Source organism: Ochlerotatus camptorhynchus, unplaced genomic scaffold (genome assembly GCF_037179485.1).
Source record: "Ochlerotatus camptorhynchus isolate MF236.1 unplaced genomic scaffold, CSIRO-AGI_Acam_v1.1 ptg000080l, whole genome shotgun sequence".
Classification (NCBI taxonomy): Eukaryota; Metazoa; Arthropoda; class Insecta; order Diptera; family Culicidae; genus Ochlerotatus; species Ochlerotatus camptorhynchus.
In genome coordinates this window covers 2,346,353-2,363,673 of record NW_027040570.1, presented here as the reverse complement: position 1 = coordinate 2,363,673, position 17,321 = coordinate 2,346,353, and the positions used below count along the sequence as shown (strand labels likewise).

At 40.0% G+C, this 17,321-nt stretch overlaps 1 protein-coding gene across 9 annotated transcripts in view; it reads left to right on the top strand.

Moving 5' to 3' along the window:
- Positions 1 to 16,167, top strand: part of Pvr (PDGF- and VEGF-receptor related) — a 193,419-nt gene extending 177,252 nt beyond the window's left edge. For all 9 annotated transcript variants that reach the window (XM_065217830.1, XM_065217826.1, XM_065217831.1 and 6 more), the window contains 3 exons: positions 14,571 to 15,175; positions 15,237 to 15,393; positions 15,456 to 16,167. In XM_065217830.1, the coding sequence (XP_065073902.1) occupies positions 14,571 to 15,175; positions 15,237 to 15,393; positions 15,456 to 15,889 (1,196 nt within the window). In that variant the 3' untranslated portion in view covers positions 15,890 to 16,167. The remainder of the gene's footprint in view (positions 1 to 14,570; positions 15,176 to 15,236; positions 15,394 to 15,455) is intronic.
- Positions 16,168 to 17,321: the final 1,154 nt, after the last annotated feature.

The following is a 17,321-nucleotide window of genomic DNA, read 5'->3' as shown; positions in this document are numbered from 1 at the left end:
GTATTTGACAGTATTTTCCACTTTTCATAGAATCGGAAGCCGCCATCTTGGATTTCAAAATAACGGCAAAAATAAATTTCCGAACTCTGGACATCAGCCCGATTTAAAAAAAACCATATTGATGGGTGTTTGAAAGTATTTCCCACTTTTCATGAAACCGGAAGCCGCCATCTTGGATTTCAAAATAGCGTCGATTGTAAATTTTGGGACTCTAGACCAGGGGTTGAAACAGTTGACGTTTTTTACCACACTCGCTTCGTTGTCGTGCGCGACAGTCTGTTTGTATTCGAACACTCATGCTCTACCGTCGTCTCTCTCACACAACACGAGCGGTAGAATAACATTCGAGCTAAAAGAAAATTATCAAAATAGCTATCATATGACATGTGTGAATTCGTTGTAATTCCTCAATTTGGTGTAAATCAAACCATTTTTGATCAGAAATATTATTACTAGGACATCATTGCTTGCTATTTTCAGAATTCACACAAGCACACCATCAGCAGCTCTTATTATAAGAAAAACTAAAATACATACATTCGTGACGGTCTTCGGCGACAGTGTCGTATGACAGAGCCTGTCATACGACATTTTAGTTTGGTACTGTACTATGATAGCTTGCTTTGCAAGTGTCGGAGGCAAAAGCAGTCAACTATCACAGAAAATGTGTCGACTACCGTGACCGCTTACAAGACTGCTCTAGACATCATTCTGATTTTTAAAAAAACATATTGATGGGTATTTGACAGTATTTCCCATTTTTCATAAACCGGAAGCCACCATATTGGATTTCAAAATGGCGTCGATTATAAATTTAAAGCCTCTAAACATCACCCCGATTCCAAAAATACCAATATTGATGGGTATTTAACAGTATTTCCCACTTTTCATGGAAACGGAAGCCGCCATCTTGGATTTCAAAATAGCGTCGAAAATAAATTTCCGGACTCTAGACATCAACCCGACTACAAAAAAACAATATTGATGGGTGTTTGAAAGTATTTCCCACTTTTCATGAAACCGGAAGCCGCCATCTTGGATTTCAAAATGGCGTCGATCATAAATTTCCGGATTCTAGACATTACCTTGATTAAAAAAAAACATATTGATGGGTATTTGACAGTATTTCCCATTTTTCATAAAACTGGAAGCCACCATATTGGATTTCAAAATGGAGCCGGATATAAATTTCTTGACTCTAGACATCACCCCGATTCCTGAAATACCCATATTGATGGGTATTTGACAGTATTTCCCACTTTTTCATAAAACCGGAAGCCACCATCTTGGATTTCAAAATGCCGTCGAATATAAAAATCTGGACTCTAGACATCATCCCGGTTCCAAAAATACACCCTTATTCTAAACAAGAATTGTTCGGAGTACTCCGGATACTATCCGGATAGAAAAATAATGGATAATATCGAAAACAACATATATCAAGAAGACTGGCAACTCTTCCATTTTCTCATACAACCGGTATGAGACAGGCACAATAGCGTCATCTGTCGCTCAAAGGTAAATGCTCTTATAGAATTGGCTAGCAAAGGTTCCGTCCTCAGAAGTCAGAAGAAAGGGTTTTGTATTTGCTCATTTTCTATGCGTTGCTTCTACCTTCGTTCGAGCGCAGCGCTTCCAACCAGTGGAAACTAACGAATTTAAATTGGATCACTACTTGACTACTGGTCCCAAACAAATCGATTAACATACCCCATTCTAGTACTACACTAAATTTATTTTGATTCGCCATGAAAGTTTGACAGATAAAATGAGGGGTTAGTGGATTTTCCTATGTTTCGAGGGGTGAATCGATTAGCTTGGGACCGAAGAGAGTACCAGATCTGAGCCAAAAAGTTGAGCACGTTTCTTCGGGATCTACTAGTCTTAGAGGTACCTCTATGGTGCTACCATAGAGGTAACTCTAAGACTAGTAGGTCCCGAAGAAACGCGCTCAACTTTTTGGCTCAGCTCTGGTACTATCTTCGGTCCCAAGCTAATCGATTCACCCCTCGAAACATAGGAAAATCCACTAACCTCTCATTTAATCTGTCAAACTTTCATAGCGAATCAAAACAAACATTGTGTAGTATTAGAATTTTGACTAGAATGGGGTACGTTAATCGATTTGCTTGGGACCAATAGGCTAGTCAAGTAGTGAGCCAATTTTGTTGATTGTTGGTGCTACTGTGTCTGTCGCTTGGATTCAGGCAAAGTTGCCAGTCTTGTTGATATATTGTCTTCGATAATATCCAAGTTAAAATTATCCGGATAATTTGAATTTGGATATTATCCGGGGGGAAAGAAATGTGGATAGGGATAGACTCCATTTTTTTCTATTCACTGGATAGATCTATCCGGATAATTTTAAAGCCTGTCGAAAACTGAATCACTTCCCACATTTTAATGGCGCAATAAACAGTTGCCACACTCGGCTGAACCTACTCCGGACAGTATCTAAGCCGCACCAGAGCAACAACCGCGAAAGCCTGCTTAAGGTGGCCAAAGCGGTCGTTCATAACAGGCTCTTTTATGGGGTTGTGATCACATGTGTTGCTAACGACCGGTTATCCTCCAAGCTGACACCCATCTATAACCAAACTGTCAGAATAGTGGCTGGTCTCCTGCCCTCGGCACCGGCCGACGGTTGGCTCATCGATAGCCAGGTCTATTAGAGTGGGGGAAAACTCACCTATACTACACACACACACACATTGCGGAACTGCTGAACGGAAGGTTAAGTAAACTACACCACCGCTACACTGATGGTTCTAAAGCTTCAGGAAGAACCGGATTTGGCGTCTCGGACCCCGGTTGTTGTACCTTCTTTCGGCTACCAGACCAGTGCTCGGTTTTTCGGCTGAAGCTGCGGCAATCCACCACGCGGTCACCACTCCGACAGATAAACCGCTATGTATCTTAACTGACTGCGCCGGTGTTCTCGCAGCATTGAAATCACGGGTAACACGTAATCCGTGGATCCAAGGGACTCAAATGTCAGCCCCACCGAATACCATAGTTCATATGTAACAGCTTTACATTAATAGGAATTATGCTTATCGTAAGACCATTGTTTCAGCACAAACGAAGTGATAGACAGACAGAAATCAATTAAAATAATGTGGTTCGCTGTAATATAATTTTCTTAGAAGCTTGTGTCATCAGCCACCAGATGGGCTAGTAGTTTTGTTTTGATTTGAACAAAGTTGATTTTGTGTGCAATGATCTTTGACAGTGTGCAAAGAGTGTGTCATTTTGTCAATTTTTTTATGCATTTCAGTTTTGAGTAGAGTGAAATAGATAGAAGCAAAACATTCTAGTACATTTGGTGAAAATACTAGTGCAATCAAGTTAGCAACCGGTGGAAACAAACGATTTCAAATTGGCTCACTACTTGACTAGCCTATTGGTCCCAAGTAAATCTATAAGCGTAGCCCATTCTAGTCGAAATTGTAGTAATACACTATGTTTGTTTTGATTCGTTATGAAATTTTGACAGATAAAATAAGGGGTTTATGGATTTTCCTATGTTTCGAGGGGTGCATCGATTTTCTTGGGACCAAAGAGAGTACCAGAGCTGAGCCAAAAAGTTGAGCACGTTTCATCGGGACCTTCTGGTCTTAGAGTTACCTCTATGCTACTATCATAGGGGTAATTCTGAGACTACTTTCATAGCTAATAAAAACAAACATTATGTAGAACTGGAATTTCGACTAGAATTTCGATTAGAATAGGATACGTTAATCGATTTGCTTGGGACCAATGGGCTAGTCAAGTAGTGAGCCAATTTTAAATCGTTAGTTTCCAACCGGTGGCAGTAGTGTTGCCATGTGGTACATTGAAAAATTGCAATAGTAGGTTCGTCACAAAGTTTGGCCCCACTTGTTTGGCTGCCAAATTCCATTTCCGCTTGTAATCCTTCAGGTCAATTGCAGTTCCACGCTTTTTCTTCAGTCTGTACTTCACAAGTGACCAGTATTCCTCAATTGGCAATAGTTCCGGAGTATTGGCCAGATTCATCTCCTTGGGAACCACTGTGACGCCATTTTCGCTGTACCACTGTTTGGTGGAATTTGAGTAGTGGCAGCTTGCCAAGTCCGGCCAGAATAGGCAATCCATCTCATGCTGCTCCAGAAAAGGCAGTAATCTCTTCCATAGGCACTCCGCTTGGTAAATTTGCTGGTTCATGGTCCCAGAAGTAACGAAAGTTTCCCTTTTCAGCCCACAACTGCAGATTGTGTGCCAGACAAGGAACTTTTAGATTTTACATTCTTCCGGGGCACTCTTCCGGTCAACCGAGGTGTAAAATTCCTACCCAGGAATTTGATTGAAAACGGCCAGGAGTGGATAGACCGGGATTTTCGTGTTGAGCGTGCAGGATAGAATCGCGACGTGCTTGCTCCGGTGAAGCCATGATGTAAACAAATGAATTTATCCTGACAACCAATGCCTACACTCAAAAAATTCCACACGTCATCATCATGTGTCTAACACTTAATTTTACGCTTATTGTGAAACACATCCATTTCATGAGTGAATCTTATGCTATGAATCATGCATGAACACTATGGATTTGAATTGTGACACACATGGATTCTATGTGCCTCATTTGGTGATATCAATAGCTTTGCACATCATAGTTCAATATTCTACAATATTATACGTTATCGACTTCTACTTTACCGATTCTAAAAATGAATCGACAGAGCTTTCACATATCTTTTTAATGGGTCTGATTTGGGATTCGATCATGGACTGTTGCGGTGTGCTGCTGCCGGAGTCTTTGTTCGATCTCACTGTGCCACGGTTGTTCTCATATATGAGGCAAGTTGATAGGATAAAGTCACAAGTCTTGTTTTCGTTGTTTACCTTTCTGAGCAAGCAATTCACATCGCATTGAAATGCAAAACACTTTAAATCCATCTGTTTTGAACAGTAGTGTGATTCAATGTGCAATATACTTGAATAGATGGTGAAAGATTTTCAACATTTCAAAGTTTGAAACACTATAAATTAACGTGTATAACACATTGAACCAAGGTGAAATACACTTAGTAAATGTGATTTTGCATTTAAAAAAATGCACTTTAAAAACACTTCGATGAAACGTGTGGAATTTTTTGAGTGTACTGTGATTCTGTACACTTTTAGCTTGATTCAGTGAAATTAAAAAAAAATTACTCAAAAAATACCTTAATGGCAGCGTTATTAAAGTGTTCAGATTTTTTCGTGTTCAACTTTTAGTATAATGCTTGGTGGCATTTATGATGCTGTAAAATTGATTCTAAATCATATAATTGCTGATCTATGGTTTCCGGGTATAATGAATGCTTGATTGATGTTTATATACAGTTTATTATTAATGCTTATGGTTACTTGTGTATATGCGCATTAGACTGATGCAAATTTTGACATTTTCGCTCCACAGTGCTCATACGGTTCCAAATCGGGTCCTGATTAGTCTCCCAAAATTTGAACTCATTTGCAAAGAAACTGACTTCGCACAAACCATTTGAAGCTTATATGGAAATTACTATGGGAAATCAAAACTTTTTGTTCATTGTCTTTCTCCATATTGCACTGTTCAAAAATTCAAAAGCTATACTTATGGAAAATTTTCTCTGCTTCAACTTAGCAGAATATAGTTGTTGAGCCAAACGTCAAATAAAATAGTTATTAATTGTTTAAGAGATTGATAATCTTATGGCATGATCAAGCAGCTGTTTTGTAAGCAACACTGTATCTTGCAGTGTGACATAGTAGCCATGATTTTTGTGCTCTATTCCAAGCGCCAGAAACACCAATGTTGCCTGCTGAAAAGTTGATTGAGCATAATCGTAAGACATTAGTGGCTTGAATTATTGATAACTTTTGATGCTTACATTATATTGAAAAGTGGTTAAGGGCAAAGTTGTAGCTGAGAAAATTTTCTACGAGCTCAGTTATCATTTTTTAGAGCAGAGCGATATGGTAAATTGTTAGATGGATATGAACAAAATATTTGGTTTTCCTATAGTAATTTCCATATAAACTTCAAATGGTTTGTGCCAAGTCAGTTTCTTATCGAATGAGTTCAAATTTTGGGACCCGATTTGGAACCGTTTGAGCACTGTGGAGCGAAAATGTCAAAATTTGCATCAGTCTAATGCGCATGTAATGCTGAAAATGTACAACCTATTGAAGAATCAAAGTGATGATTGACTCACAGATGGTGAGTGGGTGAAAATAGTAATGACGTTTTGATATCTGTCAAATCGCATGAAGTTTTTAGTACATCATCATTTTTGTAATTGCGGATCTGAAAAGTAGGTGTCGCATGGCCAGTTTTGGCTTTGCTTTGATTCACCAATAAGTGCTTGATGATTGCGCATCAGTCAAGCTGCTTTTCCCGGAGCTGAGTATCGACAATACTTTCATTTCTCATTCTTCAACGATTATTCATTATCCTCTCCCATCCAAACCATGAAAATATCGCTCTCTCGTGGAGTGTGGAAAATAAGCGTTTGAACCGAATGTGATGTTAACTGGCAGCGATGCCGCATTGCCAGATTTTTGTACACGAAAAAAGTTGAGACCCCTTATTTATTTTGATACCGTAAGGTTCTGTAACAAGTTACTATTTTTTATGTAATAAACTTATTAGTATCTTACTATATCAAAATAAACAAGGGGGTCCCTACCTACGCTGCCACCTTCTGGAACGTCCGCAGCTCGAGTCTCAAGTTCTTCAACAAAAGACCTTTTTACCGCTGGATCTTCAAGTCGGCGTGTGTTGAACCGCCGCCCAAGTCTCTCCTCCCGTCGCTGGATCCGCGCCATGCGTAGGCGGATTTCACCGATTAGAAGGTGATGGTCAGACGCGATGTCGGCGCTGCGTTTATTCCGGACATCAAGAAGGCTCCGTCTCCATTTTCGGCTGATGCAGATGTGGTCGATCTGATTTTCGGTATGTCCATCACGGGAAACCCACGGGACTTTGTGCACTGGCCGATGGGGCGAGCCCCCGACCACCATGTCGTTATTGCCACAAAATTCTGCAAACAGCTCACCGTTCTCGCTCATTTCGCCGAGACCATGGCGTCCCATGACACGCTCATAGTACGTGTTGTCGGAGCCGATCTTCGCATTGAAGTCGCCAGTGTAGATCTTGATGTCACCCTTTGGAACCTTATCCACGACGGCATTCAGTTGACTGTAAAAATTCTCCTTGTCCTGTAGCTCGGCAGCATCGGTTGGCGCATAACATTGGATTATGGTAAGGTTACGAACCCGTGTTTTAAATCTGGCAAAGATTATCCTCTCATTATCAGGCTTCCACTTGATGAGCGAAGCACTTGCCTGGACGCTAAGTAGGAGACCAACTCTACGATGGCGGGGAGCGTTTTCACCTCGAATACCAGAGTATAGTAGTACCTGCCCCGACGGCAGTTTGTGTTCTCCAAAGTTTGGCGAACGAACTTCACTCAGTCCCAGGATTTCTAGCTTCATGCGTCGCGCCTCGTTGGCGAGTTGTGCCAGTTTACCCTGCTGGGCTAACGTCAATACTTCAATGATCCAATTCGTGTCCGTTGTTTTGCGCTAAAAGTCGTTGCCGTTAAATCAGTTCGATGTCTTTCTCTGTTGGTTTCTGTAACAATTGTAAAGGTTTCAGAGACAGTATGTGGTTGGCCTAAGGTCTCCTATCCGCCGTGATGAGGCTGCCATCTTAGGTGTAGCTTCCGGGGAAGAGCATTTCTTATTCAGCCGCTGGATGCCAGTCAGACGCTGTTTGAGCCGCACCTCCATGGTGAACAGACGCTCGGGTTGGCGAAGCATTTCCTCTATCACCGTGCTATGGTTACCGCGCCAGTGTTCGCGTCGCACTTCCTCACTCTGCTATTGTCGGATTGACAGCATTGCCCAGGCTACGCCAACCAGCTGTGTCCATGTTTCAGCTGGCAGTCTTTTGTGATCATATGACTCGTGGAGGCGGGAGGTGACCGGAGCTAGGTATATCGCTCCTTCCAGATTGTCAGTCACCATTTTGTAGCCCTAAAAAGCATAGAATTTCTCATAAAATGTTCTCACAATGTTCTAATGTTCATGTTACTTACCTTACGTTTCCTAAATTTACATGAGCCCCTCAGGACATTGCAGAAGTTTTCGGAAATTGCCTGAGTTTCTCGGAACTCCTTAATAATTTCATCAATTTCATTGAAATTAATTGATCTGTGCTGACGTTCTCTGAGCTTCACCAAAGTTCCTGAAAACCATTAAATTTCCCTGAAGTTCATTGGACTTGTGAAGTTTCCAAAATATTTATGATGTTTATCGAAACTTACGCAAAAGTCTGGACTTTTCTGAAGTTTCAGAACTTCTTAAATGTTCCAGCAGCTAGTATGGATCCGCAATGAAAATCTGATAGCATACTTGAAGTTCCGGGAAAGTTGAAAAAACTGGCGGGAGAAGACACAAGAATCATTCGAGCGAAGGCTGAAGGAGCTTCCAAGGTAAGGTGGAAGAAAATTCCTTTGGATGAAACTTCAGGAAGGAAAAATATTTCTCGATTGATGGGTGGCCAATCAAAAGGAGGAAATGCAAACATTAGTCGCAAAAGTATCAAGCATATGGCATCTTTAGAGATCATTGTTTAGAATTTTGAAGGCTAAAAAAATATGAGGTATTCAAAAAGATACAAGTTTCTCACAAAAATTTTCTCCAAAATTCATGCGCGGGAAGGCAATAATAATTTTGATTATGAAAAAAAAATCGGTATAAAATCTCAAAAATCGGTATCTGTGTATCGGTATCTAGTTCGGAAATAGGTATAAATACCGATAAATCGGTATATCTGGCAACGCTGGTCCCTACTTTTTTCGTGTACGCAAATATGGTAAAGTGACAGAGCTAAGTCACCCACGCAAACAAACACGATCATCAGGTAGGGGAATCTTTCCCCTACTAGCTGGTGTTGTTAGTTTCTATGAGTAAGCTAGCAGTTGCCAGTGCCACAAATCGTCGATTGAAGTGATTGTTTACAAAACCAGATACGTCGATTTGAATAGTTACGCTTGATATACACTCCTAAAAATATGCACGTCCGATTCACGTGAAAAATCACGTAGCTGATTTGATTGCTTATATTTCCAATATTACGTGATGGTAGTAAAACTGACAGACATTTCAAGTCATGTTTACTAGAGCTGGTGATGAAAGTGACGAATTGTTCACATCAATATTTTGTGTATGTTTGTGTGAGTGTGTTTGCGCTTACGTGAAATGGATGTACGTGATTTACAGGTATAAAAAAAAATGGCGTCATCAAGCACATTAATGGAAGAGTTGCTCTCTGATTTGAAGTTTCCAAACGCTTTGCTGCAAATATTCGAAGGTATTTTTGAATTTTTCACAATATTTGAAGTCCAACATATTAAACTAATTATATTTATTTTGATTTCAGAGGGTAGCATTACTAGTTTTGATCTCTTGACAGTTTCTGAAGAACAGTTTAGGCAGGCTCTGGAGAAAACAGAGCAAACCGATATTGCGTCTAAATGGTTTCATCTTTTTGGTCTAATCGAGTCCTGGAGGCAGCGAAATGTGAGTACAAGTGAATTACAGAAGCAATATGTCAATATTTATTATGCTTTTTTACTTGCTTTTTTATCAGAAATCTACGATACGCTCCATGATAAATGCTTGCATATTTTCTTCTACCAACGAGAGTGAACACATCGAAGGTGGAAACTCTGGAGAAAATTCAGTCAGTAGTTCACACGAGCAGGAAATCAACACAGAGAAAAGTAATATTGAGTATCATCCGGTTGCTCTGCACCATTCATCGAACGAAACAGTGTCGGAAATAGTTTTGCAAGAAGCTCAGTTAGTTCCAGATGACAGCTCAGCCCCAGTAGCGAGCACTTCGAGGGATACGCTTATCGATAACGAAGAGAGAACTCGCAATCACTGGAATATTTTTTCTCCAAGCGTACTGAAAGAATTACTGAACGAATCCGAAGAAGGCAAGGACATACTACAGAGGGCTAACGCTGGCGAACTCTCTGAAGCCAAGCAACTGCAGTTGGCAGGACTAATTGCAAAACATCATCTGAACCAAAGGGACAAACTACATTCCGAAGACTTAGAGAAATATGTACTTGCAATTTGTACATTGTTCAAGTTTGAACGGCAGGTAAACAAAATTACATATAATGAATTGGTAGAGCTAAAGAAGTCATGTTCTATTGATTATTTACTTACAGGAAAATTACTACATTGCCAGAGGTGGAGACAGGCGTAACCCCGGTGGCAAAATCGCAAATAAGATCGGCAACTTGAAAAAGAAGAAAAGAAGAGCAGATGCCAAAGAAGACGAATACGCAAAGACTCTAAAACGGGATTTACCTTGTGATGTACCAACAAACGAAAATGATCAAAAATGTATCGAAGCTTACGAATGGTTGGTACTGAACCAAGAGCCTTGGTCAACCGTTACAGACAAATGGCCTGTAAGCATCTCTAAAAGAAATCCATATTTGCGGTCACATTCTGCGGTACCAAGGCTTTTTATGTTATTTCCACACTATAAACATCAGTACGGTTATCAGTTGGTAAGTTTTTAACTTATGTCCTAACATTGTGATACAATGATTATTTTTATAATAATTATTATGCTTTTTTGTTGACTAGATCGATTATGATTTCAAGCTATTGTTTGGTGGAAGCTCAAACGGATTGGAGAAGTTGGAAAAAATCCGACCAGCAATAGTAGAGTATATATCAATAAAAGCTGTAGATCCTTCAGCGGAGACCTTACTCAAGTTGCTTACCGGAAACGACACAAGTGAAGGTAAATTAATTGATTGTTGAATTTTAAGTGTTAAATTATGTTTATTTTGCTTCAGATGTAAAAAATTGTGCTTTATTGCTTGGTCTTAATACCGTACTGCCACCGATACCAGTTGGATCGCGATTCAAGCCAACAATATGCGTCGCACAAGAAGACACGATCATTTTCGCTGAATGCCAGGTTGAAGCCGATAATAAAGTTCAAAATAAATACCACGACTACGCGGACCGAAATCTACCTGAAGTTCCCAAATTAGTAATTTTGGGAAATGATGTAAGCAACATGAGTGGACGCTTCCTAGTTTACTTCAAAGATTTCAACTACGAACTAACATCGGCTGCACGTGCGATTGATGTGATTTTAAAAACAACTATGGTACTTGGTTTACCATTCTCCAAAGTGTCGAAATTGGTGTGGCACTTCCTTAGCAGCGAAGTCTACGGGATTCCTGAGCGCGAATCATATGCCAGTATTAACAAGCTGAGAAATTACTTACGGTCAATAGAATAGAAGCCCCATAATGATTGGTTGTATGATCACATCTTGTAGTTCCTCCATTTAGAGAGGCAGACGTATATTTAATCCATTTAAAAGACCACCACCAAGTGCCCGCAGTTTATAGATATCCATGTACAGTAGCAGCCTGCAAACAAATATTCACGAACTTTCATGCATTCAGGAAACATATCAAACGACATACAAAATCAGAAGAACCATTTCAAATTCAAAATAGAAAAAGAACAGAGAACATCGATAGCTTACCCGGTAGTGTACCACAGCTTGTTAAGAAATCCAAGACAGATGACGTGGAATCTCCTCAGTATGTGAACCGGTTTGAAAATATAGAATCTTCAGCAGTACAGCTGACGTTAGGATTACACATGAAAAATAACACCACGCGAAAAGATGTCCGTGATATTCAGCACGAGGTCAGCCAAATAATAAGCGGAATAGCTACTAATTTAGAGAGTATTGGTGTCATTCACCCGAATGCCCAGAATGAGTTTATTTTTAAAAGCTACATTACTAAAATGAAAAGTTTGTTCGATCCTATCAACACTGATTATAAGCTATTTGATTATTTGAAAAAGTCAGGTAAACTTGTTTTGCCTCAGATAGTTAGTATAGATAACGAAGAGAATCTTGAGTCACAAGTGATGAATTTTGAAACAGATTTAATAGAGGAGAGAAAACATTTTCTAGTAATGATGCCAATCAAACATCAAATCAAATGTTTCTTAGAATGTAATGACGCACTAAAAGTAATATTGAAACACGCAAGTCAATTGGAAAAAGGAGCATACATTAAAAACTATGTCAATGGAAACACCTGGAAAAAAATAAGAGAAAAATATAATGACGATGTTATTGTACCCATTTGGCTGTACGCCGATGAGTTCGAAGTTAACGACTCTCAGAGCTCACATTGTAATAGACATTCTGTATGTGGCCTATACTACAGTTTTCCTACACTGCCAAACGAATATTCTTCCAAACTAAAAAATATATTTGTAGCAGGAATGCTGAAAAAAATAGATATAAAAGAAGAAGGCATTAACAGGTTAATTTCACCATTGGTTTGTGCATTTAAAGACCTTGAAGACAATGGTATTGATTTTAATATCGATGGAAAGTATCGAACCGTTAGATTTGTGCTTTGCTTGTTAACAGGAGATAACTTAGGTATACATAGTATGTTATCACTATCAAGCGGATTTAATGCCACATTTTATTGTAGATTTTGTAGGAGGCCTAAGGAACTCCTTAAAAAGGATATTCAAGAACATGCTGACTGCATGCGGCGCAAACAAGATTACGACGATGATATAAGAACTAATTCATTAAGCGAGACGGGTATAGCCAGAAATTCAGTATTCAATGATTTACCTTCATTCCATGTAATAGAAAACAAAAGTGTTGATCCTATGCACGATTGTTTTAGCTCGGGGATCTGTAAATATGGATTGACAAAAATATTGAACTATTGCATCTACACGAAAAAGTATTTTACCCTGAAACAACTCAATGATAATCGTAGGGAAATAAGCAAGATATGTTTAAACGATGAACTCAAGCGGATGCCAGATGCATCCCAATATTTTATAAGCAGAAACAAAACCAACTCTGTATCGCTCAAAATGACATCAAGTGAAATGCTTATTTTTACACATTATTTCACGTTTATCTCAGCAAAATATGTTCCTGCTGATGATTTAGTATGGAAATTTTGCACTATATTGATACGATTAGTTGACCTATGCTTGAAATCTTCATTTTCACTCGACGATATTACTCACTTAAGACATCTTATCGAAACACATCATACATTGTACGTTCAGCTTTTTGACGATGATTTGAAACCAAAGCATCATTTTTTGGTCCATTATCCAACTGTTATACAAGAATCAGGTCCAGTGTATAAAATGATGTGTTTCCGAAATGAAGCGAAGCACCGTGGCTTCAAACAGTATGCACATATAATGCCATCACGTAAAAATCTTTGCTATACACTTTGCGTAAAAGCATCGCTACAATTTACGTACAATGTCATTAACAAAACATTCCTGGAAAATGATGCCAATGATAAATTCCAGATGGCTGATATTCGTTTGCGAAACTATTTCTCTCAACTTGTTCAGCCATTACAGCTACAAACGGAGTTTAATGTTATGCTGGCAAGTTCTGCTTATAACAAGGGAACTATCTACAGAACAGGGAACTTTATGACAATGTTCAAGAACAGTGTGGTGCATTTGTTTGAGATTTTAGAATTATTGCTATTTCACGATTCTTTATACTTAATAGTACAGATGTGGCATGTAGGTGAGTATAATGACCACTTTTTGGCATACGAAGCCATTGATAGAATAAATTTGGTGGATATAATTACCATTGATATTTTTGACAGTCAGCCTGTGTCCTTACATCGCATCGATGGTGTATACATGTTTCGAGTTAAGAATAATTATAATGATTATTGTTAAACTAATAGGAGATGGAAAAGGTTCAATTAAATGTGTGCCATGTATTATAATAAGGAAACTATATTTTAATTAAATGTATGTAATATTATAAAACAATAAAATATATACATGTTTAATTACACTTAAAGTTATTATGCACAGCGTAAAGTGATGTGACTTTCTGCCGCCAGTGAAGGAACAAAAATCACGTTGTGTAACGTGAGACATTATACATCTCAGGCGGAGTCTCACGTCACACAAGGTGACTTTTGTCACTTCAATGGTAACAGGCAATCACATCGCACGCTGCACAGAATTACCATGATTCATAAAAAAAACAAACGACCTCCAGTAAATATTATTACAAGATCAGGTAAACATTACGTGAAAATCCGGTCCAATCAACATGAAATGCACGTTACGTTTAATTAATTTTCCAGTAAATGTCATTCCAGGATCACGTAAACGTTACGTGAAAATACGTTCAGATTAAATTTGAAATCACGTAACATTTACCTTACTACTCACGTTGACAGCCAGACGAAAATATGTTTAGATACAAGACATTCACGTAAATTTTACGTGAAAAGATATATGGACGAAAGCTACCTATATTTTCACGTAAATCGGACGTGCATATTTTTTGGAGTGTAGTTTTGCTTTATATTCCGTAAACACGCAAAGAGTCTTCTTGATTCATTTAGATTGCTGAATCTCGACTTTATTTTATACATAGTATTCAACAAATAAATCCACCACAACATCCCATACAATCCAAACAGGTGAAGAACTCAACACCACCAACACCGCCAACTCAAACGAACCACTATGGCGCTCGAACTACGGAATGGACTACAAAGGCCCCGCCCGGTCCGTAACTACGACGGATCTGGTATGCTGGGCCTCCCAAGTGGCAAGCGGCATGGAATATCTCGCCTCGAGGAAGGTCCTCCACGGAGATCTGGCTGCACGCAACATACTTCTCTGCGATGACAATGTGGTCAAAATCTGCGACTTTGGTCTCGCCCGATCAATGTACAAGAGTGAAAACTACAAAAAGAAGGGAGAAGCTCCCCTACCGTTCAAGTGGTTGGCCCTGGAGTGCATCAGCGATAATGTGTTCGGTACGTACTCGGACGTGTGGGCCTACGGCATAGTGCTGTGGGAATTCTTCTCACTGGGACGGGTTCCCTACCCGGGTATGGAAGCCAACCAGGAGCTGTACAACAAACTGCGCGATGGCTATCGAATGGACAAGCCACAATACGCCAATCAGGACATCTACGACATCATGTTGAACTGCTGGAACGTGAAACCCGATTCGCGACCATCGTTCAAAGATCTGAAAAGTCGGTTCAACGCAATGCTGCCGGAAGAACTGCGAAATGTAAGTTGCGAAGTTTGTGAAACTCATGCTCCAATCTGACCGGTCTTGTTTTCAATTCTAGCACTACATCGATCTCAACGAGCCATATCTGACCATGAACGCCGAGAAGGAGGAACGAGGAGAGCCGGATTACCTGGCAAGTCTTGGACCACCGGAAGAACAGGCACCCAAAGCTCCACCCAACTACGTTAACGGAATCATTCTTCCGTTGCCACCGAGTAAGATTAACCCGTTTTTAGATTTAGGAAATCTCCACATCTAATTCACATTCCCTATCCAGTTTCCGACAATCCGGACTACCTGCAGATGACCAGCGCCAAGTCGGACTCCGAGGACAGTCCGTTCGACTTTGCCTCGTTCAACAACAGCCAACCGTCGCCGACGTTGAAGAACAACCTAGACTCCAGCCCCCAGCAGGCAAGCAAACAGCACAAAAAGAAAGGAATCCCCGAGGAAATCCCAATGCTGCACAACCGCTCCCGTTCCGGTGGCCATGATATCAATTCCGACTCGGAAACGGAACCCACAAGCCCGGTACCGAAGGAACGCACAACCAAGCTGATACACCAGGACCACGAATACACCAATGTGAAACGACTGAACAGACCCACCACCAGTAATGGGCAACAGCAGACAAACGACCCGGGGAAGGACGCCTTTAGCAATCCCGGCTACGTGGTGGTGCCCGTAGACAACGAGAAGAGATTGAATTGAGCCACACTTTCGAGGACGCGCTTTTTACTTAGTTAGGATTGAGATCGAGACGAATGGGGAACGAATGTATGAGTTTTAAAGAACTATTTACTACTTGTGAGTGTTGTGAAGCGGTTGTCTGTCTGTCCGATGTAGGAGTGATCGTTTTGCACTCGCTGTGAGTGGGGGAAGCTTTTAAAAATGTTTTCTCACTAATCAATGCCTTAAATGTTTTAGAAAGTCTAGGATATTTTACTCATTATTGTTGTATGTCAATAAATTATTGTAACTTCAGTGATGCATGTCGATGTTTTATTGGCAATATCACACAGCCTTTTTTTTCCTTGATTTGTTTTCCGTGCTGAGCACCAATGCTACCGACGCTAGGGAGGCAGCTCCCACACCTGGACCCTACCTATCGACCCATCAACTCATGAACCGGGGACCAACGGCTTTACTTCCCTTCCGAAGGAAGGCGTGATCAGAGATGTTATGCCTCAGAACATCCCGGCGGCGCCGACTGGTATTGAACCCAGGCCTGCTGGGGTGAGAGGTAATCACGCTTACCACTACACCACCGGCGCCAGTATCACACAGCCTTACCCAAGTAAATTTTTTGGTTTTATCACAGACTAGACATAGACTAGAGAGGGTTTAGTATAAGAGAGGAGCGGATTAAAAACAAACTGCCTTGGCAACCTATGTCTAGATGGTTTCTAGCAACACTACCAATGCAATCAAGATAGGCGCAGCTCGATTGGCTCTGGCTTTGATAGTTTATTTGGCTCAAAACCAACTAGTCCGCTCCTCTCTTATACTAGACCCTCTCTAAGGAAGATCATCACGTGGACTTGAAGAATTTTTATTCGCGAGCTAAGCAGTTTTCCTAAAATTTGAGCTAAGTAGTCACACTCAATATTGGCATGCGCCTTAAAATATAAATCTGCCTAAAATAACGATGCACCCGCCTCTTGAAGTCTTAAAAATTGAAGTTTTTCAAATAGTGTATTATCTAGTTGATATTATTTGCGAAGGTGGCATTTGCCACACAACAAAAACCCGAGGAGCGGAAAATCGCTTTAATTTTCCTTGAAGATCTACAAAGTCCTCTTATCCTTCCTTCTTGAAATTATTTTTCTAAAAGTTCCAGCAACATTTTCCAAGCACCATAATTTTTTGTCTTACATACTTGACTTTCTCCAAATTTCTGGAAAAACTTTAAACCATTTCTAGAAATTTTGTTCAAAACAAAATTCCCAAAACTATCTGTTGGGACCCATGGACATCCCTAGCAGCGTTGCCAGACATACCGATTTATCGGTATTTATACCGATTTCCGAACTAGATACCGATATACAGATAAGGTTCCTCAGAATACCGATTTTTGAGGTTTTATACCGATTTATACCGATTTTTTAAATAATCAAAATGATTGCCTGCCCGCGCTAAGAAT